The 27,835-nt window shown below is 35.8% G+C and overlaps 1 protein-coding gene across 1 annotated transcript in view; it reads right to left on the bottom strand.

The window, feature by feature from the left end:
* Positions 1-639: 639 nt before the first annotated feature.
* Positions 640-27,835, bottom strand: part of SLC5A7 (solute carrier family 5 (sodium/choline cotransporter), member 7) — a 38,904-nt gene continuing 11,708 nt past the window's right edge. The window contains exons 4-8 of the mRNA XM_006883832.1: positions 21,630-21,778; positions 12,566-12,709; positions 9,608-9,761; positions 3,360-3,577; positions 640-1,375 (exon numbers count right to left, since the gene is read on the bottom strand). Coding sequence (XP_006883894.1) covers positions 746-1,375; positions 3,360-3,577; positions 9,608-9,761; positions 12,566-12,709; positions 21,630-21,778 — 1,295 coding nt within the window. The 3' untranslated portion in view covers positions 640-745. The remainder of the gene's footprint in view (positions 1,376-3,359; positions 3,578-9,607; positions 9,762-12,565; positions 12,710-21,629; positions 21,779-27,835) is intronic.

Below are 27,835 nucleotides of genomic sequence, written 5' to 3' on the forward strand. Positions count from 1 at the left end.
AACTAGAACAAGTAATCCTTCTATATATTAAGCACTCTTCTACATAAATGTAGTCATTGTAGACAATTTTTAAAACAAAACAAACTATAGTGCTCATATACAAAGACTGATTCAGTCTTCCTATCTCCTTGCACATTAAGAAATGTAGACTTTTTTTTGTTTGTGTTTCCTGTGCTCAGAATAATGCATGTCACTACAGAAAAGAGTAAGAGATTGCATATTTAGCAGGTGTATTAGTTTAGAACATGAAAGGAAGGATTAATAACAATGCTCAGAAAAATTGGCTGGTTAATTTATTGCATCAATCATAAATACGATGATGAGTTATTCTCACAGTCTTAGTGCAGGGAGTAAGCAAGTCTCACCAATACACAAGATTTTGAACAAGATGATGGAATTCTCTCTCGCTCATTTTTAAAATGCTCTGACACTTAATCTACTTCCCTTTTAACAAATAAATGTAAATATTCTTTTTGGCCACAGATTGTTTAAGGGGAAACTCTATTCATTCTTGTATACTAACAAATCTATCTAGCATCAAAATCAAAACTACTGTGATTGAGAAAGGGATGCTTCTGCAGGTGTTTCCTTTAGCTTGGCTTGTATTTGTGCAATTGCACTTAGAATTTCACCCTCCTAAACCTTGCATATATACATATTAATATATACTTAAATGCTGAAAACCATCTTTCCAGGACTACCTTAGTATAGCACTTTGTCTGAGAAAGCAGTATTTTATTTAGTGTCATTGCAAATTGTCTTCAGTCCCCGACCCTTCTGGACTGGAATCATTGTCAAGGAGGGCGTCTTTATTGGTGAAAGTTGAGCTGAGAGTTAAGCTCTGTCGAGGCTTCACAGGTGCAAGTTCATCTAATTTAATATTCTCATTTTTGACCAGAATTGTCTTATCCATGTTTTCTTCACTGTGTCTTGCAACAACAGCATCAAACACATCTAATTTTGGTGGCAAGGTTCCACTTTCAAATAAGTATTTGGCTAGATATGAAATGCATATATTGGCTAAGAATGAACTGACCATTGCAATTGTTTTAAATGGGAAACGCTGATTATATATACCATACTTATCAGTGTAATAACCAGGGTAAAAGATCAAAGGCTGAAGGTGTAGATATGGCTCTCCTCCAGTTATTCTCAAGAAAAGGCCAGAAACATAACCTGCCACGGCCCCGTAGGTGTTGGTTCCCTTGACGAAGAGCACACAGAGTAGTTGTGGGAAGATGATGATGTAAACAAGATCTGAACTGAGGTACCAGAGTCCATACACAGTCTTCGTTAGCAAGGCCATAGCAGTTGCAGAAGCTCCAAACACAAGCACAGTGATTCTCATGACCCAAACAATTTCTTTGTCTGATGCCTGTAAGAAATCACCATAGTGTCAGTTCTCAGACAATTTATATAGGCTTATTTAGGCAATCCATTGTTTTTGAAATTACTTGTTATGCATCAGAAAGCTGAAAAATGACTAGGGATGTTAGAAAGAGAATTGATGCCTTTGAGTTGTGGTTCTGGGGAAGAGTAATGAATATATCGCGGATTGCTAGGAGAACAAACAGGTTCATCCTACAGAGGGTGAAACCAGGTTGCTCTTTGGAGGCAGGGATTCTTAAACATTGTCTGACATACTTTGGACATGTTGCAAGGGTGACCAGTCCTTGGAGAGGGACATCATGCATGGGAAGGTGGAGGAACAGTGCAAGAGAGGAAGACCCTTGATGAGATGGATTGATTCAGTGACTGGGATAATGGAAATACATGGGTCAGAGATGGTAAGGTTGGCATAGGATAGAGCAGGGTTCAGACATGTTGTATATGAGGTTGATTTGAGTCACAAGCAACTCGACGGCAAATAACAACAACAACAATAATAATAATTTAGGCAAAGAGTGAAGTAGGATGTTGTGTTTTAAAACTGATTCAAAGAATTCCCTTGGTGGGTACAAATTAACTTACACAATAGCCTTCAAAATTAAACAATCTATGTGGTCTCCAATGTGTGCCTTTGGAAATTTACGTGAACCACATGGAGAAAGTCTAGAACACCAGAGTTCCCTAAATGTGCAGGGGGAGGTGAAAAATCAGCTAACATGGTTTCATGGAGCAAGGCTTACTTATGTTCACTAATCTTTAGTGAACAACTTCACAATTTCCCACCACATTACAGATTCTGCTTCTATCTATGGAATCTGTCTCTCTTCTGACCTCATACACCTGCCTACAGAAGCAAAGCATTTTTTCAAATGTACAATTAGTAATAGGAACAGCTTACCCAGTAAACAAGTAATCACCGGTAAACTCATTTTACTAATCTGTAGTTACTACTCTTTACTTACCTATTTTCTAATCTATATTTATTAGTCTATAGTAAACAATTTCATGTATGTAAATGTTGGTTTATTTGTGCTTGCTTGTTAATCTGTAGTGAAGAATTTACATGTATTTCATGTGATTTAATAAAAAAAAATGAAACGCTTCTTCATTGCTGCTTAGTAAGTAAATGCAAGTAATCCTGTGTTTACCTTGATTATTGGATAATCACAGAGATAAAACAAAGGAAGATTACTCTTATTTTACATATTAGAAAGTAGTGTTTCTCTAACCATGACAGAGCATGGACTGTTCTTACTTCCTCTTTCTGTGGAGCCTTACAATACTTAAAGTTAATTATTGTCTGAAATCCTGGTAGAGGACTTGTTTAAAAAGAGTTTCCATCATAATCGTTGACCCAATTAAGATCATTTTGTTAATCAGGACCTAGGCAACCTAGAGGGGAGCAAAATCACAGTCAAAGAAAGATGGAGGGACTATAAGCTCCTAAATGATCATAATAATAATTCACCCAATTGACTCAATAAGGAAAATTAGAAGGGTGGAGTATTTTCTAATAAAGGTAGGTTTGGGAGCTCAAGTAAAGAGCTGAACAAATACTTTAAAAATACAGGTGAAATAACTTGTTTATCATGTACTGATTTTATTTGCATTCTCAAGTTTCCTATTTAACTAAATGAACTTTTTGTTATAATTTTCAGATTTTAGTAATTAAACTTATTCTGAGTAACTGAGATGTTTAAGAGTTAATCTTTCATCATAAAGCAAAGATTGAAAATGTGGCAATATGACTTATTTCTGAAAATAATGATATAAACTCTTCAGCATTAACTTCAGTAACTACATACACTGGTAATGCTCATTTTTATTATTACTAATATTTTGATTAGTTAGTCTTTTATGTTTAAAGTAGTATCCAATTTCACATGAAAATGAACAGTGTGTAGTTATACATAAACAATAAATAGAACAACAGCAATAGTAAAGTAGAAATTTTAAAAGACTGTTCTTACATTTTGTCTGAATGAAAGCTGGTAGATGTTTCGAGCAAACATTGAACTTGCTGACAAGATAGAAGAATCTGCTGATGACATAACAGCAGCAGAAACTGCCCCAAGACCAAAGAAAGAAATGTACACAGGGCAGAGATACTGTAGAACAATTGGTAAAATCATGTCTGCTTCTTCCTTAGCTATGGGATCTGGAAACCCATATGTAGTCTTGTTCCAGTCTGTTGAAGAAAACAATCACAACAAATAACCAAAATTGTCATTTATTCTCTGTCTTTACCTATGTTATTCTATTTACTATGTAGCCTTTCAAACAAATTCAAAATTATAAACATTTCTATCATGAAGTAGAGAGTACTTGCAATGCTCAAACTGAATTATATATTATATCATATGTTATATATTCTTCCAGTAGACATCGGTTAAACTTAGTCTTAATTCACAAACCTACACAGCCTATAATATATATGTATATAAAATTCCTACAAATACACAAATATGTAGTGTTACAGTGGCATGAAGTGTAGAATCAGAAAGTAAATATTCTTAAGTTGAATGATATTTTTCTTACATTTTGGAAATTTGAAAAGACACTTTTCATTCTATGTTACTCAGCTATTCAGTAATTGCTTTGTGCAGCCACATTCTTGTATATAAACTTGTAAATCTGATTTAATATCTTTATATCTCTCATTCTAAAGACTCCTTGCACAGAATTCCCCTTACTAGAAATGGGAAACATCCTTAATCGATGGCAGAATATTTTATTGAATAGTAAATGCAGGCAGGCATGAAGGTGAAATAGGGTGAAGACTTTGAACAGATATTTCACTGAAGAAGATACTCAAGTGGCAAATAAACAGATGAGTAAATGTTCTTGTAAATGATCCATTCTCTACTAGCTCAATCATTGCCATTGAGTCAGAATTAACTCATAAATTGACCCTGCAGTGGCATTTCAGAGGTTACAAATTGCACAAAAGGATTTAAATTATCCATTAGAGATGTGCAAACAAACCAGCATAATGTGATATTATATCACCTCAATAATAATAGTTGCTGTATACTGGCAAGTTGGAACTGACCCATAGCTGACTCTCCAGAAGCAGTTGCAGGGAAGGAGATTGTCTATCACAGGAACATGGAGACAGCCTAGATGTTCAATCACAAACCAATGGATTGAGAAGTTGTAGTACATTCATACAATGGAATACTATGCAACACACAGAAGCAATCATTTTGTAAATTATTACCTAACTGGGGAGGGACTGGAGAGCGTTATGCTGAATGAACTAAAGCAGTCCCACAAGGATAAATATTGTATAAGATCGTTATTGTAGAAGGAGTATAAGGAGATCCAGGAGGGGTGCTATAAAATCGTTCAATATTGCAAATCAAGACTTGATTTTCCCCTCCTTTTGTTCTTTTAAAGTGAGAAATATGGCTTCTTACTGGTTTTCCTACTTACCGGTTTTCTCACTCCATTTATTTCTACATATGTCAATATTTTCCTCTTTCTTCTGGATCCACTTTTTGAAATCTCTTGAGCTCTTTTAGTCATTATTTTTCATTTGTTTTAGTTGCTCGTTGTTCAAAAGCAAGTTTTAGAGTCTCTTCTGACATCTATTTTGATTTTTCATTTCTTTATTTTCTTTTTTATGACCTTTTTCTTTCTTGCATGATGTCTTTGATGTCACCCCATAACTCATCTGGTTTTCAGCCATAAGTGTACATTGAATCAAATCTATTCTATGATGATCTTTAGATTCATGTGGGGATGGGAAATACTTAACATTATACTTTGTTTTCCTGGGCTGCTTTTATTTGGTTTTCAGCTTTAACTTGTACTTGCATACGAACACTTAATGGTCATCTAAAATCATCTTTGTTCTCACCAATGATACTGAGCTTTTCCACCATGGCTTTCAACAGATGTAACCAATTTGATACTTCTGAATTCCATACAGCATGGTCCACATGTAAAGTTTTGCTTATGTTGGTGAAAAAAGACATTTACAAGGAATAAAATTATTGATTTTGTAAAAGTCTATAGGATTTCTGGTGTAATTTCTATTAGAAAGACCATGTTTTCCAACTACTGATCCTTCAATTTTTTTACATCTTAATCATCAATAATTATCAATACACATTTGATTAGTTTTAGACTACAAAAGTTGATAAATAATTTAAATATCTTCCTTCTGGCAATAGTGATTGCTGCATACATTTGAATAATAATTGTATTAACTGGTCTTCCTTGTAAGTGTTTGGATATTATCCTATAACTGATAGCTGTACTTTAGGAGATATTGAAATGCTCCATTCTCCTTCATTTTGTTGTTCTCAACAGAGTAGACCATGAATTTGTCCAATTACAATGAATAATGCCAGTATAGTTCTGTTCACTAACATCTAGGACATCGATCTTTAATATTTTTATGTCTTCCAATTTTCCTATAGCTGTACCAATTACTAAGAGATGTTTTCAGCTCTTTGCCCTCAGTTTGAATTATGTCATATCAATTAGCAAATGAAGGTCCTGAAAATGTTTAAGGTTGACCCAACTTTGAGGAAGTAGCTCTTTCCTCATTATATTTTGAGTGCCTTGTAACATGAAGGGTTCATCTTCTGGTACTATATCAGACAATGTTCAAAAGTTTTCATTGGTCATATTTTTTTAAAGTAGATTACCAGGTTCTTCTTCCTAGTTTATCTTCGTCTGAAGGATCCACTAAATTCTGTCCAATTTATATGACCCTTCTGAGATCTGAAATATGCGTGGCTTTAGTTCACAGCATCACAGCCATGCAATCTACCATGGTATGACAAGTTGATCGTCAAGTGGTGAAAGTTTATTTTTATCCATTTTAATTAGTACCACCCACAAGACTCCATTAAATTTTGGTCAACCTTCTTGGTACCAGCAGCCAAGAAATCAAGAGACAAATTGCATTGGGAAAGTCTGCTGTCAGGGACCCCTCCAGAGTACTGAAGAGCAATGACATCAGGCTAGAGACTAAGGTGCACCTCATCTGGGCTATAGTCTTTGCAATTACGTGCTATGCATTAGAGATTTGGACAGTGACTAGGGATGATAAAAAGGGAATTGATTGATGCCTTTGACCTGTGGTGCTAGAGAAGAGTGTTGAATATACCACAGACTGCTAGAAACAAACGGATTTGTCCTGGAAAGGGTGAAGCTGGTCTGCTCCTTGGAGTCAAGGTTTCTGAAGCTTCATCTGACATACTTTAGGCATGTTGCAAGGAGGAACTGGTCCTTGGAGAGGAACATCATGTTTGGAAGAGTGGAGGGGTGACTCAGGAGAGGAAGCCCCTTGATGTGATGGATCGATTCTGTGATTGGGGTGATGGGAGTGTGTCGGAGCCAGTGAGGTTGGCACAGGATAGAGCAGGGGTTAAGGCTCTTGTACATAGGGTTGCTATGAGTCGTGAGCAACTCAACGTTACATAACACCAACAACAATGTGATATCTTTTTAGCAAATGCTCATGTGAGTTGCACAGTGTGGAGACATAAAGATAAGTAACCACGTTGTTATTAAGTGCCATCAAATATGATTCACGAATAATAGATCTGAACTCTGTTCTACCCTGCAACCATTCTCATAATGCCTGACACATTTGAGTCCATTGATGCAGGCACTGCATCAGTCCATCTCATTGAGGATATGCCTCTCTTTCCTTGGTCCTTCACCTTTCTAAGTGTGATGTCCTCTTCCAACAACATGTTCAAAATATGTGAGATGAAGCATCACCAACATTGCCTCCATGGAACATTGTGGTTGCACTCTCTCCAATACCTATTTGTTAGTTCTTTTGGCAGCCCATGGAAATTCTGCACTATTCTCCAATACAACTCAGTTGCATTGATTCTCCTGTCATCCTTACTCATTGTCCAGCTCTCAAGTGCATTAAATTTAATCTAATAAGTGCTGGTTTTGGTTGTTGATTTTTTTTTCCCCCTAATGTTCTCCATGGAGGTAAATAAGGATACTGTAAGTTAAAACATTCACTCACTCATTACTGGAGAGAGTTGACCTTCCAGCAGGTTTTCAGAGGCTATAAATCTCAACGGAGGAGTTTGCCCATATTTCTCTCATGAAGCAGTTGGAAGATTTGGCCTGCCTTTGAATTAACAGCATAATTCCTTACTGCTAGGCTACCAGAGCTCTCTGTAAGTTAGATTTTTTGCTGTTGTGTACCTTCGAGTTGGAACCGACCCATTGCTGACCTTCAGGTAGGTTTTTATAGGCAGTTAATTATGTGGCAGGAGACTGCCCATACTTCCATGAGCAGGTGATAGATTCAAACTGTGTGCCTTGGGAATCACAGTGCAGCTTCTTGTCACTAGGCCACCAGAGCTCCCTATGTATATGAGTTACATAGGCCTTGTTTAACTTTTTCTTAAACACTATGGTGAAGTCTGTTGGCCTAATCTGGAGGGATTTTTGCTGCTAACCTAAAGGCCACACCTCTTTGGTGGTTCAAGTGAACTACTCTGCAGGAAGAATGTAGGCAAACTCTTTCTGTGTGATTTACAGCCTTGAAAACCCAATGGAAGGTCAGCTATATCGTGCTTCTGATTCTGTAGCAATGACCATGGGCTATGAATGAGTTGGCTTATTTTTCCAAGAAGGAAAATTCTAACTAACAAACCATTGAAAACATGAAGCAGAAAAAAAGAAAATATAAAGCAATGTTTAAAGTTCAAATGGTCCTCCAAGGATGTGGTGGGAAAAGAACTATTTTACATTGTTGGTGGAATTATAAAATGGTACAACCATTCTGGAAGGCAGTTTGGCACTTCCTCAAAAAGCTGAACATAGAAGTTCCATTGACTCAACTATTCCACTACTTGGAATACACCCTGAGAAAATGAGAACTGAGGCACAAACAGATACTTGTACATCGATGTTCATAGTAGCATTGTTCACCTTTGCAAGAACATGGAAACTGCCCAGATGTCCAACCACAAATGAATAGATGGGAAAATTATAGTATATTCACACAGTGGAATACTACACAGTATGCAGGAGCAATGATTTTGTAAATTGTTACCTAACTTGGGAGGGACTGAAGAGTATTATGCTGAGTAAATTAACTCAGTTCCACAAGGATAAATATTGTATAAAACCATTATTGGAGGATGAATATAAAGATATAGGGGTTGGGGGTGGGAAGGTGGAAGCAGAAGGATGAGGATGTGCAGGGGAGGGGAGATTAATCATGGGGTTGTACAATTTGATAAGTGTTGGGGTGGTGAGGGGAATTGGAAGAATCTGTTCTGGAAAATAATGCATTAGAATTTTGTAAATAAACTTGTATAATAATATTTTTTTAAAAAAAGAATGAAAAAAGGAATGCAAGGAGAGTGATATTTGCACAGGACCCCAATAGAAGGGTGGAACCAATATTGACACAACTGAGAATTTTGTTGGACAATTATGGGGAAAGCCAATATTAGCAGGACTGAGAATTTGGGAATACTTAGTACCATGAGGCTTGAGGCTGAGGTGCCTGCATGCACATTCTGGGAACTGTCTGTCTTGACTGTATTTATAACCTTTTAACTCTTAAAAAAAATGGTCCTCTAGTGGCCATAGTCAAGATATATATGTTTCTTCTAAACAAAAGACTCTTAACTCTTTCTGCATTTGGATTCATCAAGGGAGTATCTTAAAAAACAAAACAAAACAAACACCAGATTCATATCTAGCTCTATCTCAGACCAAGTAAATAATGCCTGGTGTTTAGACAAGAAGTTGATATTCTTTTTTAAGATGTCTCCTTCCTCTTCTTTTGGTGACTTTCATATTCTACCTCTGTTTAGAACCATATACCTATATTTGGGGTGTGTATTCATAAACATTTTCTTGATGGAGTTTGTTTCTCTGTATTGTAGAGTCACAACCAACTCATAGCTGACTCCCCGGCTTTCAGAGGCAATAAATCGTATGTGAAGAAAGTCTCAAATGGAGCAGCTTTGAACCATGTGTCTTTGGGATTACAGCACAGCTTTTTACTCCTAGGCCACCAGATTGATAGAGTAGCAGTCCCCAAAATATTGGAGATCACTGAATTATAAGACATTTTGCTGAGTGCTCTACCAAATGTATATGTGGGAATACATGCGTGTTATGGGGAGACAGAGATACTAATGGTAATGGCACATTAATTAGGCATACAGTGGACCATGAATAGGTCAGTCAATGAAGCTGGAAGGTAATTTACCTGTTGATGCTCCAATGGCTCCGATAAGTATGGCTGGTATAGCCATCACAAGGCACCCAAAAGCTGCCAAGAAGGAAAGCACTTGAGCATATGTGGCTGAGGATGAAGACAGAACCCTCTGGAAATAGGCTTGCCATGGGATTCCTCCAAGTATCTGCGTGGAAATCACAGTATCTACTATAAGTTTTAAAAACTTTTATTAAAGTTTAATATTACCACAATTTGAATAGTAACAAATATCACTCTATAGGAAATAGCCCCCAACCTTCATTTCTTAATTTATATAACTTTGTTATAGTCATATTTATATTTTCACTTAAGTATAACTTCCTCATGTTCTTTCCCTTTACAATTATAGAATAATCTTTTCTGTTGTTTACCTATTTCAAGTTGCAGTAGGACTTCTCATAAACGTTAAATTCATTCTTATCTAGAGATTGTGATCCCCATAAAATATTATGAAAAAAGTATATGAAAGTTTAGTTTTTAAAAACTTTTGAATCAGAACAACTCATTAAGTATTTTTGGATTTTAATTGTCCTGGGTAATATAATGGTTATCAAAACATAATGATGAATAAAGCATGATTCTTTTCCTCATTCTTGTTCTCTAATGGGAAAAATCAATGTACTGTAGTGTGTTCCAAAGTGAGTGTGCAAAATGTTCAAGGAAATATATCGAGGCATCTGAAGAAAATATTAGAAATTCTATTTATACCAATTTTTACTACATCTTTAAATGTCTCAAAATTTATTAGATGATATATAAGCATATAAGTCATTAAAAGATTATTTTATTGCAATTGTGGCTATAACTTTTATCGGAGATATGCACAAGCAAAAAATGGGCAGAAATGAATGAGTGACTTGTATCACAATATTGAAATTTGTCTCTAATTTCTTCTTTCTGCATATGTACCAAGGATAGTGTTTGTCAAATGGTTTTAACATGTTTTCTTTATCATAAAGGCACATACACTCAAATATTTTAAAACAAGTTAGTGTGTTGTAGGAAAAGGACTTTGCAATCTATATTCTGTTTTAGTCCTTAGCTGAGACAATGGTGTGATTATCAATAAATTGTATTGAATGTTCTGATTCTTCTCACATCTTACATCTTTCATCTTTCATATAAATACTTGTCAGGCATATTTTATTATTTTACTGCCTCTCTTTTCAAAGGATTTCCTTGCAAGAAAGAATAATAGTAAACCAAGCATCTTACCAATGAGGAATTAGAGGACTTATTTACTTAACAATTAAGAGATATATTGACTCTGATTTTTTTACAATGTTCACAATTTTTCAGTGAATGAAGAAAAGGATTAATTGTAATGCACGTATTTTATTATGACAGGTATATTCACAGTGAATGCTGAGGTAATGCTAAATTAAATGTGAATAAAAGTAAAATCACAAAATACTGTAAATCTTCTGAAGACGAAACAAAACCAACCAATTTTTCTTTAAATTTTGATATAAAAATTAACCTATTTCTTAGTTTAAAATAAAACGCAGTGTGGTATTTTGCTGTGACACTGAACCTTGTGCCATTGGGGTCTCAAATGCCATAAAGGAACAACTGTGCCATAGGTGTGCCAAACACCATAAAGGCTACCCATCGTGGGCAGTGTTTGATGGAGCTCCCAGATGGATTCAGATTTGGAACCATGTGCCTCTGGAAACTCTATGAATTTTCAGAAATGACAATAGTTAAAGAAAGGCTTCAGGCATTTTGTTTATATATAATACACACACACGCACACGCGCGCGCGCACACACACACACATTCTCTATTATCTATCTATCTATCTATCTATCTATCTATCTATTATCTATCTATCTATCTATCTATCTATCTATCTATCTATCTATCATCTATCTATCATCTATCTATCATCATCATCATCTATCTATCTATCTCCCTTGTATTTAAAAGTTGGTTGGGCCTGAGGGTCTAATAGTCCAGTGTTATTTTGTTTTGGAGAAACATTTTTCTAAGTTGTACAGCACTCCCTTCAATTTGCTGTACTGAGGTAATCTGGGTATGCTGTGATGCTTGAAACTTGTGCCATTGTGGGGGTCAAATGACATAACAGCTGCCCATGGTGCCCATGTAAGCGCTCCCAGTTTAAGACAGGTTTGGAAGCAGGAGTGGCATCCACTTCCTAAACTACATGCCTATGGAAATTCTATTAACTTGGAAAAATGATGATAGTTATAGAAAGGCTTCAGGCCTTTTGTTCATTGTATCACTATGACTCATGCTTGATTGGTCAGCCATCAACAACAATAACTCCTCCAATTAGAGAAAAAGAAAAGAAATATATTAATTGTATTTAGTTTGTCCTTTCCTCCCTCAACATGTAATCTGCCTTTATTATTTTGTACCATCACCTCATGTCAGTGCCTTTGCCCCAAGTATTGCAAGTTCTCAAGCTGCCACTGACTTCCCAAGGCTTCTCTCCTGGCATTTATCCTAGGTGACACTTTTCTTTAAAACTCAGAGTAATTTACTTGATGCACTTAGGACCTTATGATACCACTAATTTGCTTACTCTCATTTGAAACTGAGCGAGTTATTTATTTCAGAAGAAATTGGCTTTTATTGCCTTAATCTAAAAGGAAAAATTAAAGACTTCCAGATAATTTGGTTCTCAGACTGGGGAAGCACATGTAGGGTGTGTTGTTTCTTAACTTAAATCACAACTGAAAAGCTGCCTGCACTTCACACATACTACCATGGCCACTGACCTTCTAAGATCTTATTTGTTCTCTAATTTTTATATTTGTCAGCTGCCATGATTCGTACATGGCTCAACTCTTCCAATATAGGGCAGTTTTCAGAATGGTCTTGATCATTGAGTAGATTAATTTAACGTGTAACTATGAATACCTTAAAAGTGTGTTTGGTTTTGGACTAATTAAAGTGAATTTCTCAAGTGAGAGTATCGCTTACCAGCAACAGAAAACTATCCAGCCATGAGTAGACTTCAAATGATTCAATGGTTCCCAGCCAAGGCTCTTGGTATTTGGCATGGACAGCAGTGAACCCAATGTCGGTAACTGCATTATGTGAAAGTGCAAATGGTACACTAATCCACTGTAACCAGAGAGACAACATGTTAGGAAATTATTTTTAAACATTTAGCTTATATGAGGTTTATAGAATTATTTTTTCACCATAGATCACAATTCCAACAATTCCCCTTGTTAAGAAAGAGAATGTGCATGATACTATGGGATACTGACTTAGAAAAATGAAATGCCAGCTTATGTAATTAATTCTACTCTATCATAAGAAACATAGCAAGTCCCTGTAAACATTTATGGAAGAAAGCATCACATATGAGAATATCTTGTACATTAATTTTTGCTACAGTGTACTTGGACTAGAAGATTTCTAAAAGCCATTATGCAAAGTTATGGTAGAGAAACTTGTGGGTAAAAGAAATCTTCAAAAGAAGTCTCCAGTTGAGAAGTATAAGAAGACATTAAAGAAAGAGATGGTGTAATTAAGCAAAGAGAGTGGAAGGATTTAGGGAGTGTGTTTGTGTGTGTGCACATGTGTGTGAATGTGTTGAATGACAGGATTTGCAGGCATGGAGTGATTTAGAAGTATGGGGAAAAGACAAGATATATGTGGAGAGAATCTTAAATACCAAGATAGGTATTCCATTCTATGTTGTTGTTATTATGTACCACTGAGTCAGAATCAACTCATAGCAAGTAGATTTTCAGAGGCAGAAATTACAAAGGAGGAGATTGCCAGTCTTCATCCTGTCAAGCAGCTTGTAGTTTCTAATGTCTGTCTTTGAATTGGCAGCCTCCTCACCACTAAACCACCAGTGCTTCCTTTTCATTCTTTTGTAGTTGTTGTGCACCTGAGAGTCAGAACTGACCCATAGCTGACCCTCCAGAAGACTTTCAGAGATGGTAAACGGCACAGGAGTTAAGTGCCTACCTTTCTTCTGTGGGCAGCCAGCAAATTCAAATCTTTGTTTTGAGAGTGCAATTTCTTACCACTAAGCTACCAGAGTTCCCTTTTCATTCTGTAGACTAATGGAATTTCTTCCAAGTTTTAACATGATTGATGATCAATAAGAGCAATAAGGTGGTCCCGAATTAACATGGATAGTAAAGACATTAGAAATGGGAACTTAATCGTACTAAAAAGGATAATGAAGGATAATTGGATAGATCTTTGATCCCAACAGGAAAAGAGCAGGCAGAGAGAAAAAAACTAATAAACAAACCAGAGGTTTACAGAGATGGGAAAATGCTGACAAAATCAACCAGCAGAGAACTTGTGAGGAAGGAATTGTTTGAGGTATAAGTTTATGAGTTGATTAGTATGCATGTAAAACAATGTGAAGATTAGAAAACATCATATTTTGTCTTCTGCTCTGCCAATTAAAAATATCCTAAAATTAGTAATCAGTTACTAATAGTATCAAAAAATGTAATATTATTGGATTTTGAAGCAAAACCCATTCTAGCATATATCCTGGGTAAGGAGATATATATATATATATATATATATATATATATATATATATATATATATATATATATATATATATATATATATATATATATATATATATATCTCACTCCTTAAACTAGTATATTTGATTTATGTAGCTGTATATTTTAAATTCTACTCTCATGAAAAGCAATAAGAAATCACATATATCAGCAATAAGTAGATTAATCCCTTGCAATTGTGTTTTTTGAAATACCAGGTACATTAGTTATAAGCCATGTCATTGCCAAATGAACCACATCTGTAATGTTCTGCACAGAGATTTGTTTCTGGTTCTTCATTTTATATTTTATAAGTTTATGTTGATACTAGGAGTAATTCAGAATTTCAGCAGTGTCTTCCTTAAGAGTTAAAAAGTAAAGTCTTTGAAATAATGAAACATTTGCAAATATAATTAAAATGAAGATGAAAAAAATTTGCATAAAATACAAATAAAACATAGAGGATAAAAAGAAGCATTGAAATAATTACAGTTGTTACATGCCGTCTAGATAAGTATGACTCATATCAACCTATGTTCTGTTGTCAGAACAGCAGACCTGAACCCTGCTCTATCCTGGGCCAGCCTCCTCATGTCTGCCACTAGAGACTATTGTTACAGTCACTGTGACAATGCATCTCCTTGACAGTCTTCCTCATTCCTAGTGCATGCAAATTTAGTTCAACCTGAACCAAATTTTCTAAGTCTTTAATTTTTTTCTCTTAGATATTATTGAAATGTTAGAAAGTATAAAATTTAGTATTAGAGACATTTCTTAATTTTTAGGAGCCTTTCATTAAGACAAAAAGAAAAGGAAAGAAAGGGAATGCATGGGTCATTGGAACACTGAATTGTGAACCTTCATTTCAGGAGGTTGAATTTAGTGGCCTTTATACAAGGGCAATGCCCCTATACGATAAAGTAATATATGTGAAATGACCCATGGCAGTCCAATAGAGCAGGCATGCTGTTGTTGTTGTTATGTGCCATCGAGTAGCCTGTGACTCATAGTTACCAACATAGTACAGTGTACCAACATGGTACAACAGCTCTGAACCTCCCCTATTCTGAGCCAGTTTCACTGACTCTGAAACACTCCCACCATTCCCCCAGTTACCGTGTAAGTCTATTTCATTTAAGGTCTTCCTTTCCTGCACTGTCCCTTTACCCTTCCAAACATGATGCCCTTCTCCAAGGACTGGTCTCTCCTGACTACATGCCCAAAAGAATGTGAGATGGAGTTTCATTATCCTTGGCTCCAGGACCAGCTTAGTTTTGTCCTCTCCAAGACAGATCCATTGTTCCCTTGGCAGTCTATGGTATGTTCAAGTCTCTTCTCCAGAACCACAATTCAAAGACGTCAATTCTTTCTGTCATCCTTAGTTATTGTCTATCTCTCTGATGCATTGGAAGTAATTATGATGACCATTGCCTGGATCAGGTGCATTTTGGTTTCTAGACTGACATAATTGCTCTTCAAGTCCTCTGGAGAGCTCCCTGACCACAGATTTTTCCCCATGGAATTTATCTTTTGATTTCCTGACTGCTGGTGCCGAGAGTGTTGATTGTGAAGCAAGCCAAGAATGTTAACAACCTCAATCTCCTCTCCATCTTTCATGGTGCTGCCAATTGGCCCAGTGGTGAGAAACTTTGCCTTCTTGATGTTGAGCTTCAACCCATATTGAAGACTACAGTCCTTGACTTTCTGCAACAAGCGTTTCAGGTCCTTCTCAGTTTCAGCAAGCAAGGTTGTGTCATCTACATAACACAGGTTGTTGATAAGTCTACCTATCCAATCCTGATGCCACATTACTCTTCATAACCAAAAACTTCTTTACCCTTCTGTTGGTATGTTTAGGTTTAATTTTTATGCATAATTATATAATTCATATTTTAAGATGTCAGTTTACAAAGAATCAACAAAGTCTAAGTGTGCCCATGACATATGCAAAGGTTCTATTACTTTAATTATAATAATACTTATTCTTCATAACTAACTATACAGTACATTTTACTTAATAAGATATATACACATATTATCTAATTTATTGGCTTAGTAGCAAGGAGTTGAGCTGTCAACTCAAAGGCAAGCAATTTGAATCCACAAACTTCTTTCAGAAGAAAGAAAGAAATCTCCTCTTATATGATTTATAGCCTCTAAAAAATTCTGGTGGGTTCTGCAGCAAGCACTTCAAGTCTTCCTTACTTTCAGCAAAGTTGTATCATCAACACAATAACAATAATGCCGGTTATTAATGAGTCTTTCTCAGATCCTGATGCCACATTTTTCTTCATAGAATCTAGCTTCTCAAATAATTTGCTTAACATGTAGATTGAATATGTATGGTGAAAGGATACAACTCTGATGCATATCTTTCCCAATTGTAAACCAAGCTGGAAAAGAGTCTTGAACTTACCATGGACCACCAGGAAAACAAATTAAGTTTGTTTTGGAGAGGGCGAAACCAAGTTCTCCTTGGAGGCTAGGATTTTGAAGCTCCAGCTCACATACTTTGGGGACATGGCCAGGAGGGATCAGTCCTTGGAGAAGGACATTACATGTGGATGGGTGGAGGGACAGCACAGGAGAGGAAGATCCCGGATGAGATAGGTTGATATAGTAATTGGGGTAAGAAGGGTGGGTGTTTTAGAGTCAGTGAGACTGGCTCAGAATAGAGCAGGTTTAAGAGCTGTTGTACATAGGTTTGCTATGAGTCACAAACTACCTGACGACACACAACAACAACAACAACAACAATAGTGTAACCTTGTTCTATTCAGACAACAGCTTCTTGATATAGATCTAGGTTTCACATAAGCACAATTGAGTGTTCTAGAATTTCCCATTCTTCTCAATGGTAGCCACCGTTTGTTATGATCCACATAGTCAAATGCCTTTGCATAGCCAATAAAGTATAAATAGACATTCTTCTGGTATTCTCTGCTTTCAGCCAAGAATTTTTTTTAGAAGATTGAGGAGAGTATGTACTATGTGAAAATTGTAATTACTGCCACAAAAAAACCCAAAAATTCTGGTGGAGGATTAGCTGTGAGTCAGTTCCAAGTCAGCAGCACCTAATAAAACAAAACAAAAATAAAAACAAAACCAAAACAGACAACTAATACCCTTTTCTGTTGCCTTATGTAATTAAAACTTTCACTTAATTTACACATATAATTGTTATTGTCCTTAGGTGCCTTTTAGTCAACTATAACTCATGCTGTTGTTGTTATGTGCTATCAAGTATGACTCATAGCGATCCTATGAACAGCTGACCTGAACTTTACCCTATATTGTGCCATCCTCATCATCTTTGACACAGTAGAGCTCATTGCTTAAGCCATTGTGTCAACCCATCTCAATGGAGGTCTTCTTCTCAGTTGAACTTCCATCTTTTCAAGCATGATGTCCCTTTCCAACTAATAGCCTAATGTGGCTACATGTCCAAAGTATGAGAGATGAAACTTTGCATTCTTTGCCTCCAAGAAGCATTCCGCCTGTACTTTTTCCAAGATACGTCTGTTTGTTCACTTGGCAGTCCACGGGATATTCAGTACTCTAACCCCACAGATCGAAGGTATCAACTCTTCTCCTGTCATATTTATTTATTGTCCAGCTCTCTGGGGTAGAGCAGGTGATTAAGAAGACCATGGCATGAATCAGGTGCACTTAAGTATTCAAACTGGCATCATTGCTTCCCAGCATTTTGGAAAGATACATTTCTCCTGATTTTCTGAGTGCTGGCACCAAGGATATTGATTGTTGATACAAGCAAGATGAAATCATTGACAGCTTCTATCTTTTCTCTATCAATCATAATGTTGACTGTAGGTCCTGTGGTAAGGACCTTTGTTTTCTGGATGTTGAGATGTAATCCACATTGAAGGTTGCATTTCTTTTCTTCTGAAGGAAACATTTCATATCCTCCTCACTTTCAGTGAGCAAGGTTGTGTCATCTGCATAAAACAGCCTGTTGATGAGCCTTCGCTGACTCTGATGCCACATCTTCTTCACAGAGTGCAGCTTCAAAAATTATTTACTCAGCAAACAGATTGAATAAGCATGGAGAAAGATTACAAGCCTGACACACATTCTTATTGATTTTAAATCATGCCGTATTTTTTTTGCTCCATTTGGAAAACAGTTTCAGGATATATGTATGGTTTTCTCATGAAGATACCTAAGTGTTCTGTGATTCCCATTCTTCTCAATGTTAGACATAATTTGTTATGTTTTGTACAGTCAATAAAACACAATTAGATATTCTTCTGGTAATCTCTGCTTTCAGCTAAAATCCATCTGAAATCAGCAATGATATCCCTGGTGCCACACCCACTTCTAAACCTAACTTGAAGTTCTAGCAATTCCCTTCAATGTACTTTTCTAGTTCTTTTATGGATGGTCTTAAGCAATATTTTGTGATGTTAATGATATTGTTTGATAATTTACATATTCCGTTGGGTCACCTTTTTTCTGGAAATGGAGACACATATGGATATATTCCAGTCAGTTGGCCAGCCATCTGCCATCCAAATTTCTTGACATAAACTGTGAGCATATCCAAGGACACATCTGTGAGTTGAAACATGCAATAGGTCCAAGGAATCTCTGGAATTCCAATTTACATGTTTTTCCCAATGCCTTCTGTGCATTCTGAACTTCATTCTTCATTACCATTGGCTTCTGTTCATATGGTCCTTCCTGAAATTTTTTCAGTACCGTCTCACTCTTTTTTAATACAGTGATTCTGAGCATGCTTCTTAGTACAGTGATTTAGTACAGTGATTCTGTCTATCCTTTCCATATTCTTTTGTTCTTTCCTGGATCATTCAATATTTTTTCCATAGTATCTCTCAGTATTGCAACTCAAAGCTTGAATTTGTGTTTTAGTTCTTTCAGCTTGACAAATGCTAAGCAAGTTCTTCCTTTTATTTTCTGATTCCAGCTCCAGCTTTCTCTTCATGAGCAGCCCTTTGAAATTTTTTGTTTAGGTCTTTCACTTTGATATTTCTTCCTTTTGTTTGGGCTTTTCAATACTCGAATACAATTTTCATGGTCTCTTGACATCCATTTTGGCTTTTCTTTCTCCTCCATTTCTGGAAGGACCTTTTGCTTTCTTTATGGATTATATCTTTGATGTTCTTCCAGAATTTTTCTGTTCCTTGATCATAGAGACCCTATAAATAATGGATCTGAACCTTGCCTATCCTGGGCCATCCTTACCATGTCTGATGCACTTAAGCTTAATGGTACAGTCACTGTGTCAATCCATGTTGTTAAGAGTCTTTCTTTTTCACTCACCCTCCACCTTCCCAAGCATAATGTCTTTTTCAAGAACTGTCCCCTCCTAATAACATGCCTAAAGTATGAGACCAAGTTTCACTATTCTTTTCTCTAAGAAGCTCCTTAATTGTGCTTTCTCTGAGATATATTTATCTATACTTTTAGCAATCAATAGGACATTCAGTTTTCTTCATTCACTGTTCTACTCTCAGATGCATAACAAGTAATTGTAAAGACCAAGGCTTGGATTAGGTCTAAATTAATCTTTAAATGGACATCATATCTTTTTAGCACTTTGGTGAGCTCTTTGATCCTTTACAGCAAATTTTCCCAATGCAACACATCTTTTGATTTCTTGACTATTGGTACCAAGGGTGGTAATTGTAGATCCATGTAAGATTAAATTGTTGACAACTTTGATGTTTTTTCCACTATCATGTTGTTGCCTATTGGTCAAGTGGTGAGGATTTTTATTTTCTTTATGTTGAGATGTAATCCATTTTGGACACATCCATCCATAGTCTCTCTTCTGCAGCAAGTGCTCAAGGCCTCCTCACTTCAGCAAGTAAAATTTTGTTATCTGTATAGCACAGGTTGTTGATGAGCTTTTCTCAAATCCTAAGAACACATTCTTCTTCATAGAATCTCACTTCTTGAATTATTTGTTCAGCATACAGAATGAATACATATGTAGAAAGAATACAGCCCTCGTACACATTTTTTCTGATTTAAACCATGTAGTATTCCCTTTCTTTGTTCATATAACAGCTTTTTGGTCTAGGGAAAAGTTTCAAATAAGTACAATTAAGTGTTCTCTCTCATATTATCCTTTATCCCAATTTTGGCTATAATTTGTTATGATCCACACAGTCAAATGCCTTTGATTAGTCAATAAAATACAAACACATATCCTTCTGATCTTCTTTATTTTCAGCCAAGATCCATCTGACACCAACAATGATATCCCTGATGCCACAGTTTCTTCTAAATCCAGCTTGAATTTCTGAAATTCTCTGTCAATATACTGTTCTAGACATTTAAAAATAATCTTTAGCAAGATTTTGTTTGCATGTAATATTAATGATATTATCAGATTACTTTTTTTGGGGGGGAATAGGAAGAAATATGGATCTCTTCCAGTCAGTTGAAAAGGTAGCTATCTGCCAAATATTTAGCATAGACTATTCACACAAACAGGGCTGTATTTGTTTGTTGAAGAGACTTTAAGAATTGTTATAAAGCTTTGAGAGGCCTAGACAGTGAGAAGAAATGCTTAAAAGGTAAAAGAAACAAATAAAAGACTTCCAAGGGAAGCTCGAGAAGACAAAGTAAAATGTGCAAAGAGCAGGAACTCGACAATAAAAAGAGAACTTGCTTGGTATTTATCAAGCATAAGGAGTTGAAAAACAGATTTAAGACTCAAGTTGCAACACCAAAGGATACTCTGGGAAAAATCCTTAATGATGGAAGAAGCATTAAAAGAAGATGAAAAGAATATACAGAGTCACTGTACCAAAAAGTAGGATATGATCAAGTACCAATGGTAATGAAGGAATAAATTCAAGTTGCATTGAAGGCATTGCAAAAATAATACCTTAGAAACTGATGAATACTAAATGACATGTTTCAAAAAATAGTTAAGACATCAAATAGTGATGATAAAGATTTGAAATTTATATTTCCCCTAATACCCTTATATGAATAGTTACTAATTCTGATAATAAGTATGATAAACTAAACCCAAAATAAAAGTAAATCAAAACATTTACATGGTAACAATAATGTTTTGAAATTTTTTCAGTTTCACACATACTTTTATGTCTTTTTATCTATTACAATTATTTGTAAGGATTTGTTCTTATTTATTGTGAATTATACTAACTGACTTTTTTTTTTACTTTTGAATGGTAAACTAACTTTAAATTCTTAAAATAAGAACAAAGTTCAAAGGAGATCACATATAAGTTTCATCAAATATAAGCATGAAGGAGAAGATCTAAATCTTTCTAAGTAACAAACTGAGGACATGCTTAGTGTAAAAACCAACAAAAAATTTTTAATCTAATTAATTTCTAGAAAATGAAAAATAATGCTCATGTCAATTATTACTTATTAGTCATGGTGGGAAATAGCCATTGTCATTATAGTTGTGCTAATATGACATTTTATTGTCTTTACGAAAAGATCACCTTTGGATGACCACACACACTCACCAGTCCAATAAAAATGCAAAAGAGCTGAACAACATCTGTATAAGCCACAGAGTAGACTCCTCCCACCAGAGTGTACAGGATGGCAATGAGGGCAGAGACAATCACAGAAGCATGCACATCCACGTCAATGATCACGCTGATGGTAGCTCCTGGGAAAAGGAAAACATGAGAATACAGAAACATGAGAAAACAGATTCCACTTTCTATTCAGGAATATATCGAAAGTTCATTTCAGTTACAGCAGAATTCTCCATGTCATGTGAAGTAATATTAAGTGAATAAAAGTAGCTAAGATAAATTTTAGTTTGATATTGAAATATATTTAAATTTCTCTAAATTAACATATTTACCTGTTATATTGTTTTGGGAAAGACTCGCTTCTGTAAAGATCACAGCCCTGGAAACTCTATGGGACTGTGTTCCCCTGTTCCATAGGGTTGCACTGAATCAGAGTTCAGAGTCCATTGCACGTTTGCGTAGACAATGAGAGGTAATGGCTATATGTGTATAGTATCTTCTGAATTTAATGCTTTGTCAATTTATGTGGTAGAAATCTCAAAGTTATGGTAAATTTTATTAAATTTTGATAAATTAATTTCAACATGTTCAAAACTCACTGCTGTTGAGAAGGACCTGACTCATAGCTGACCCTACCTCCAGCAGCTTTCAGGAGACTGGAAATCACATTGGAAGGAAGTGCTCACCTTAAAGCTTAAAATGATTTTACTATCTCAAAATATGGGTTAATTATATAGTGTAAAAACTCACACCCATAAGAAAATAGACTCCAAGTAGTACTAAGTGAACTACTTTGAATTGAAAGGTCTATTATTTGAATCCACCATCTGCTCAGGGACAAAAATTTGGCTGTGTGCTTCTGTAAGTGATCATGTACAGCCTTAGAAACAATTTGAATGACTGCTTCTTGGTCCATACCCAGATTCCGCATGAGCACAATCAAGTGTTCTGGAATTCCCATTCTTGTCAGTTATCCATAATTCATTATTATCTTCACAGTCAAATGCCTGTACATAGTCAATAAGACACAAGTAAACATCTTCCTAGTATTCTTTACTTGTCCCAGAGCCTCTTCTGAATCCAGCTTTTTATTTTTGATAGCTCTCTGTTGATGTACTCCTCCAGCTATTTTTTAAACATGATTTTACTTGCATGTGATATAAAATATGTTATCTAATAATTTCTGCATTTCAGTGGATTACTAATTTTAAAAAATCTGTAATGGACACAATTACAGATTCCTTCCAGTCAGTTGTCCAGTCACCAGTCTGTTACAGTTCCAGTCACTAGTCTGTCAGTTTGCTGTATTTTGAATATTTCTATGATGCTGGAAGCTTGGTGGTGTTAAGTGTCACTGAGTCAAGTGTGACTCATAGCCACCCTATGAGTAATATATCTGAACCATGTCCTTCTGTGGGTCATCTTTATCATTCCTGACACATTTAAGCCCAGTATCACAGACATGGCATCAATCCATTTCATTGAAGGTCTTATTTTTCTTTCACTGACATTCCACTTTTCTAAGCATGAGGCCCCTTCCCAAGGATTCACATCTCCTATCAACATGCCCAAAGTATGTGTGGTGAAGCTTTGTTCTCCTTGCCACCAAGAAGCACTCTTGTTGCCCTTTCTCCAAGACATACTGCTCGTTCTTTGACAGTCAATGGGATATTGAGCATTCTTCTCCAACACCACAACTCAAATGCATTGATTCTTCTCCTGTCATCCTTTATGTACTGTCTAGCTCTCAGATACATAGCAGGTGATTGGAAAGACATTGGCCTGACTTAGGCTGTTTTTAGTCTTGAAACTGATCTTTGTACTTCAGGACTTTAGAAAGATCCCTGACAATAGGGTTTCCCAATGCTATACACTTCCTGATCTCTTGACTACTGGTACTAATGGTGTTGATTGTAGATCCAAGCAAGATGAAATCACTAACAACTTCAGTCTTTTCCCTTCTACTATGATGTTGCCTATTGGCCCAGTGGTGAAGATTTTTGTTTTCTTGATGTTGAGATGTAACCCAGATTGCAGGCCTTGGTCTACTGTAGCAAACGCCCCACGTTCTCCTCATTTTCAGCAAGCAAGGCTGTTACCAATATTTCAAATATGGGCAGGATCACCCATTGAGGGCAAATATCTGAAGATTTCAAACTAAGACAAACTAAGAAGCAGGATTTGCCATCCACTTCTTTAAAAAATGGACTCTCAAAAATCCTTTGAATAATGTCCTTCAAATTGGAAGGTACTCAGAACTATAATAGAGAAGATCTGCCTCATCAAAGTAGTCTCTACCTTAATGATGTAGATGGAGTAAAGCTTTCACCCAATGAAAGGCCTTCATTGCTGATGTGAAAAAATGAAGAGAAATAGTAGCCAAAATATATTAACTCCTGGAACATGGATGTACTAAGTATGAAACTAGGAAAATTGAAAGCTGTAAAAACAAAATGGAGCATATAAACAATAACATCCTGATGGCTTAGTGGTAAGGAATTATGTTGCCAACTCAAAGATATGTGGTTCAAATCCATCAGTTGCACTGTGAAAGAAGGATGGATAATCTCCTCCCATCCAATTAGCTGTCTCTGAAAAACCCCCTGGAGACTCAGCTTCAATTCAATTGGACCCAACCACAGACATTAACGAGCTGAGATACATTGTTATCAGTCCATTAGAATTATATGACAGTCACATGTGCCATGCCAGGAATGACAAATTTGAATATTAATGGAGTTGCATTTAACTTCAAAAAGATTTCAAGATCTATTCTGATGCAATGCTTTCAGTGATAGGATAACACCCATATACATATGAGGAAAATTTCTTTATATACACCAAACATTAACCCAAAAGATGGATAAATTGAAGATTTCTATTGACTTGTGCAATATGAAACTGAACATGCAATTACAATGCATTAAAAATAAGTGTTGATTAGAATACAAAAGTTGGAGACAAACAAGGACTAGTAGTTGGAAAATAAGGCCTTGGAACCAGAATTTAGGCTGGAGATTACATGACAGAATTTTGTACAATCAGTAAGGCATTTATTGTAAATACCTTTTCTCAAAAGCACAAATGATGAAAATACACATAAACCTTGCTTGATGAAATACACAGGAATCAGTCTTTGGAAAGAAACATTGAAAAAGCTCAACATCAATAGTTAAAAGAAAGTCAGGATTTAACTTTGCAACAGACAATCAGTTACTCATGCTATTGTTGTTAGCTATTGTTGAGGGCATTAGAACGCATACTGATCCTATGGTCAACAGACTGGAGCTTTTACTTCTTCTGTGCCAGCCTCACAATCTCCCACACTTAAACTCACTGTATCAATATGAAGTTCAAATTGAACCTAAAGACAATTGAAACAAATCTACTAAAGCCACAATATGACCATGAATTCATCTAACCCAAAATTAAAAAAAAAAACAAAACCTCAAGAAAAGATTTGATAGATTGAAAATTAACAATTTAAATAAAACCAGAAAAATTGTAGGATGGCCTCAAGGACTCATCAATGAAGAAAGATCATTAAAACAAAAAGGAAGAAGACACTAAAATGGACATAAGGAGAGACTCTGAAACTCGTTCTTGAATGTAGGAAAGCTAAAGCAAAAGGCAGAAATGATACAAGTGCTGAACAAAAGATTTCAAAGGGCAGCTGAGTAGACAGAACTCAGCATTATAAAGACCTTGGTAAAGACCCAGATTTAAAAAAATTAAAATGAAGAGTGAAGAACACACTTGGCTTTTCTTAAGTTGAAATAAAATGAAACTAAAATTCAAGCATCAAGTTGGAATACTAAATGATGTAGGAAGAATCAAAAGAAGAGGAAAGGAATACATGGTCACTGTATTAAAAATAATTAGTTGACACTAAGGCATTTCAGGAAGTAGTATATGATAAAAACCCAAAGTTTCTGAAGGGAGAAGTCGCTGTACTCAATATATCAGGGGAGGTCAGGGAGCTCCAGGAGTTGAACAGAGTATCAACTGAGGTGTTTTAGCAAACAGGCCAAGCCCTCAAAGTGCTCAGTGGTAGGAAACAAAAGAAGTAGAACATCAGAACTGTAAGTTGTTCAGAAAGAACAGAGAAGTATCCAGACAGAAGAAGTAGTACTAGCAATTATGGGACTTTTTAAAACTAATTGACATCAATTGTCTGAATCTATCATCGATTCTTGGCTGGTATGCTAATAATGCACAAATCTTACCACAAGAGATGAAAATCCATGATCTTAAATGACAATATCAGACATTTTGATCTAAAAAAATAACAAATAATACAAACATAATAAAAGTGCCTTAATAATAAAATTAACTTTGAGGACTAAAAACAAAAACACCCAACTGGTTGAATTTGAGGAAGAAAGTGGATAAATATTTAACAACTGAGTTGGCTTATTGGCCAATTCATGGTTTAAATATTTTTTCAGTTGTTAAATCCAATATTGATTTTATGTAAATCTTAGTTACAGCTACTTGGGAATTTTAAAGCATCTCAGGGACAAATACATTGTGTGAAAGGCCCCACTACAATCACAGTTGCCTTTAAAAAAAAATGGTTTGCTTACAAAATTCGTATACATAGTATTTCACACAATTCTACATTCACATTGTGCTTCAAACAATCATTCTCATGCATTATGTTTTACGATATTCAACACGATTTTGAAAACTACTACACTAACTTGGGAGAGGCTGGAGAACATTATGCTGAGTGGACTAACAGTCTGATAAGGACAAATACTGCCTAAGACCATTATTGTGAACATAGAAGGATAACTAGTAAACAGTTTTAGTTTGCTTGGCTCCACAGTCAACACTCTTGGTACCAGCAGCCAGGAAATCAAGATGAATTGCAGTGGGAAAGTCAGCTGTCAGGGACCTCCCCAGAGTACTGAAAAGCAACAACGTCTGGAGATTTAGGCTGGAGACTAAGGTGAGCCTAATCTGGACCATTGTCTTTGCAATTGTGTGCTATGCATCAGAGAACTGGACAGTGACTAGGGATGATAGAAGGAGAATTGATGCCTTTGACCTGTGGTGTTGGAGTAGAGTGTTGAATATGCCATGGACTGCTAGGAGAACAAACAGGTTTGTCCTGAAGAAGGTGAATCCAGGCTGCTCCTTGGAGGCAAGGATTCTGAAACTTCATCTGACATACTTTGGAAATGTTACAAGGAGGGACCAGTCCTTGGAGAGGGAAATCATATTTGGGAGAGTGGAAGGACAGTGCAAGAACAGTGCAAGAGAGGAAGATCCTCTATGAGGTGGATCAATTCAATGATTGGAGTAAGGAGAGTAGGTGTGTCAGAGACAGCGAGATTGGCACAGGATAGAGCAGGGTTCTGGGGTCTTGTACAGAGCATCACAATGAGTCACAAGCGACTCCACTGTACATAACAACAATTTGTAAAACATGTATGGGGACTCAAGGCAGGAAGGGCTGAGAATGGATAGGAGCAAAACCACAGGGCTGCACAGCTTGATGCATGGAAGGGGTGGAGGAAGAAAATGGGAAGGATCTGGGTGAGAAGACAGGGTAATGATGGGCAAGGTCTAATGGTTTAAATATTTAATCATTCCCCCACCCCTAAATCCTTTATTTCTTGATAAAATTTCAATCTCAACTAATTGCCATTTTCTCTTGGTGTCATTCTCCACTTTAAGAACACTTTAAGTAATAGCACATGAATTATAGAAAGTTCAGTTATTACATGATGATCTGCTTCCTTTTTTCTCATTTGTCACAGGGATATTGTGAGACTTTATTGAGATCATAGAAAATGCTCTTGAAATTCTAATGTTATGGTGAATGTCCAATGTTTCTTTAAAGCCTTTCATGAGAAATTCCATTAATTAAAGGGAATAAAATCAGTTACACTTCCAAATCTATTGTGAAATATTAATCTAGTAACTCAACCCTAAAAATAAATGCCCCTAAGGAAAATAAGATTTAAAAATGTCACAGAATTTGAACCTTTATATCTGTAATATCAATTTCTTTTACAAAGTTGTAATGATGCTCATAACCATTTAACTACACATGTGCATAGTTTACCACCAAAACATATAGGAGTCTTAAATTATTTCTTTATATATTTGTATTTATTTATTTTCTATTTTTTATATTTATATTAAATAATTTACAACTCCTTTATGTTTCTGTGGTA

The sequence above is a fragment of the Elephantulus edwardii genome, unplaced genomic scaffold (genome assembly GCF_000299155.1).
Source record: "Elephantulus edwardii isolate Elephantulus edwardi_28Jun2011 unplaced genomic scaffold, EleEdw1.0 scaffold00030, whole genome shotgun sequence".
NCBI lineage: Eukaryota > Metazoa > Chordata > Mammalia > Macroscelidea > Macroscelididae > Elephantulus > Elephantulus edwardii.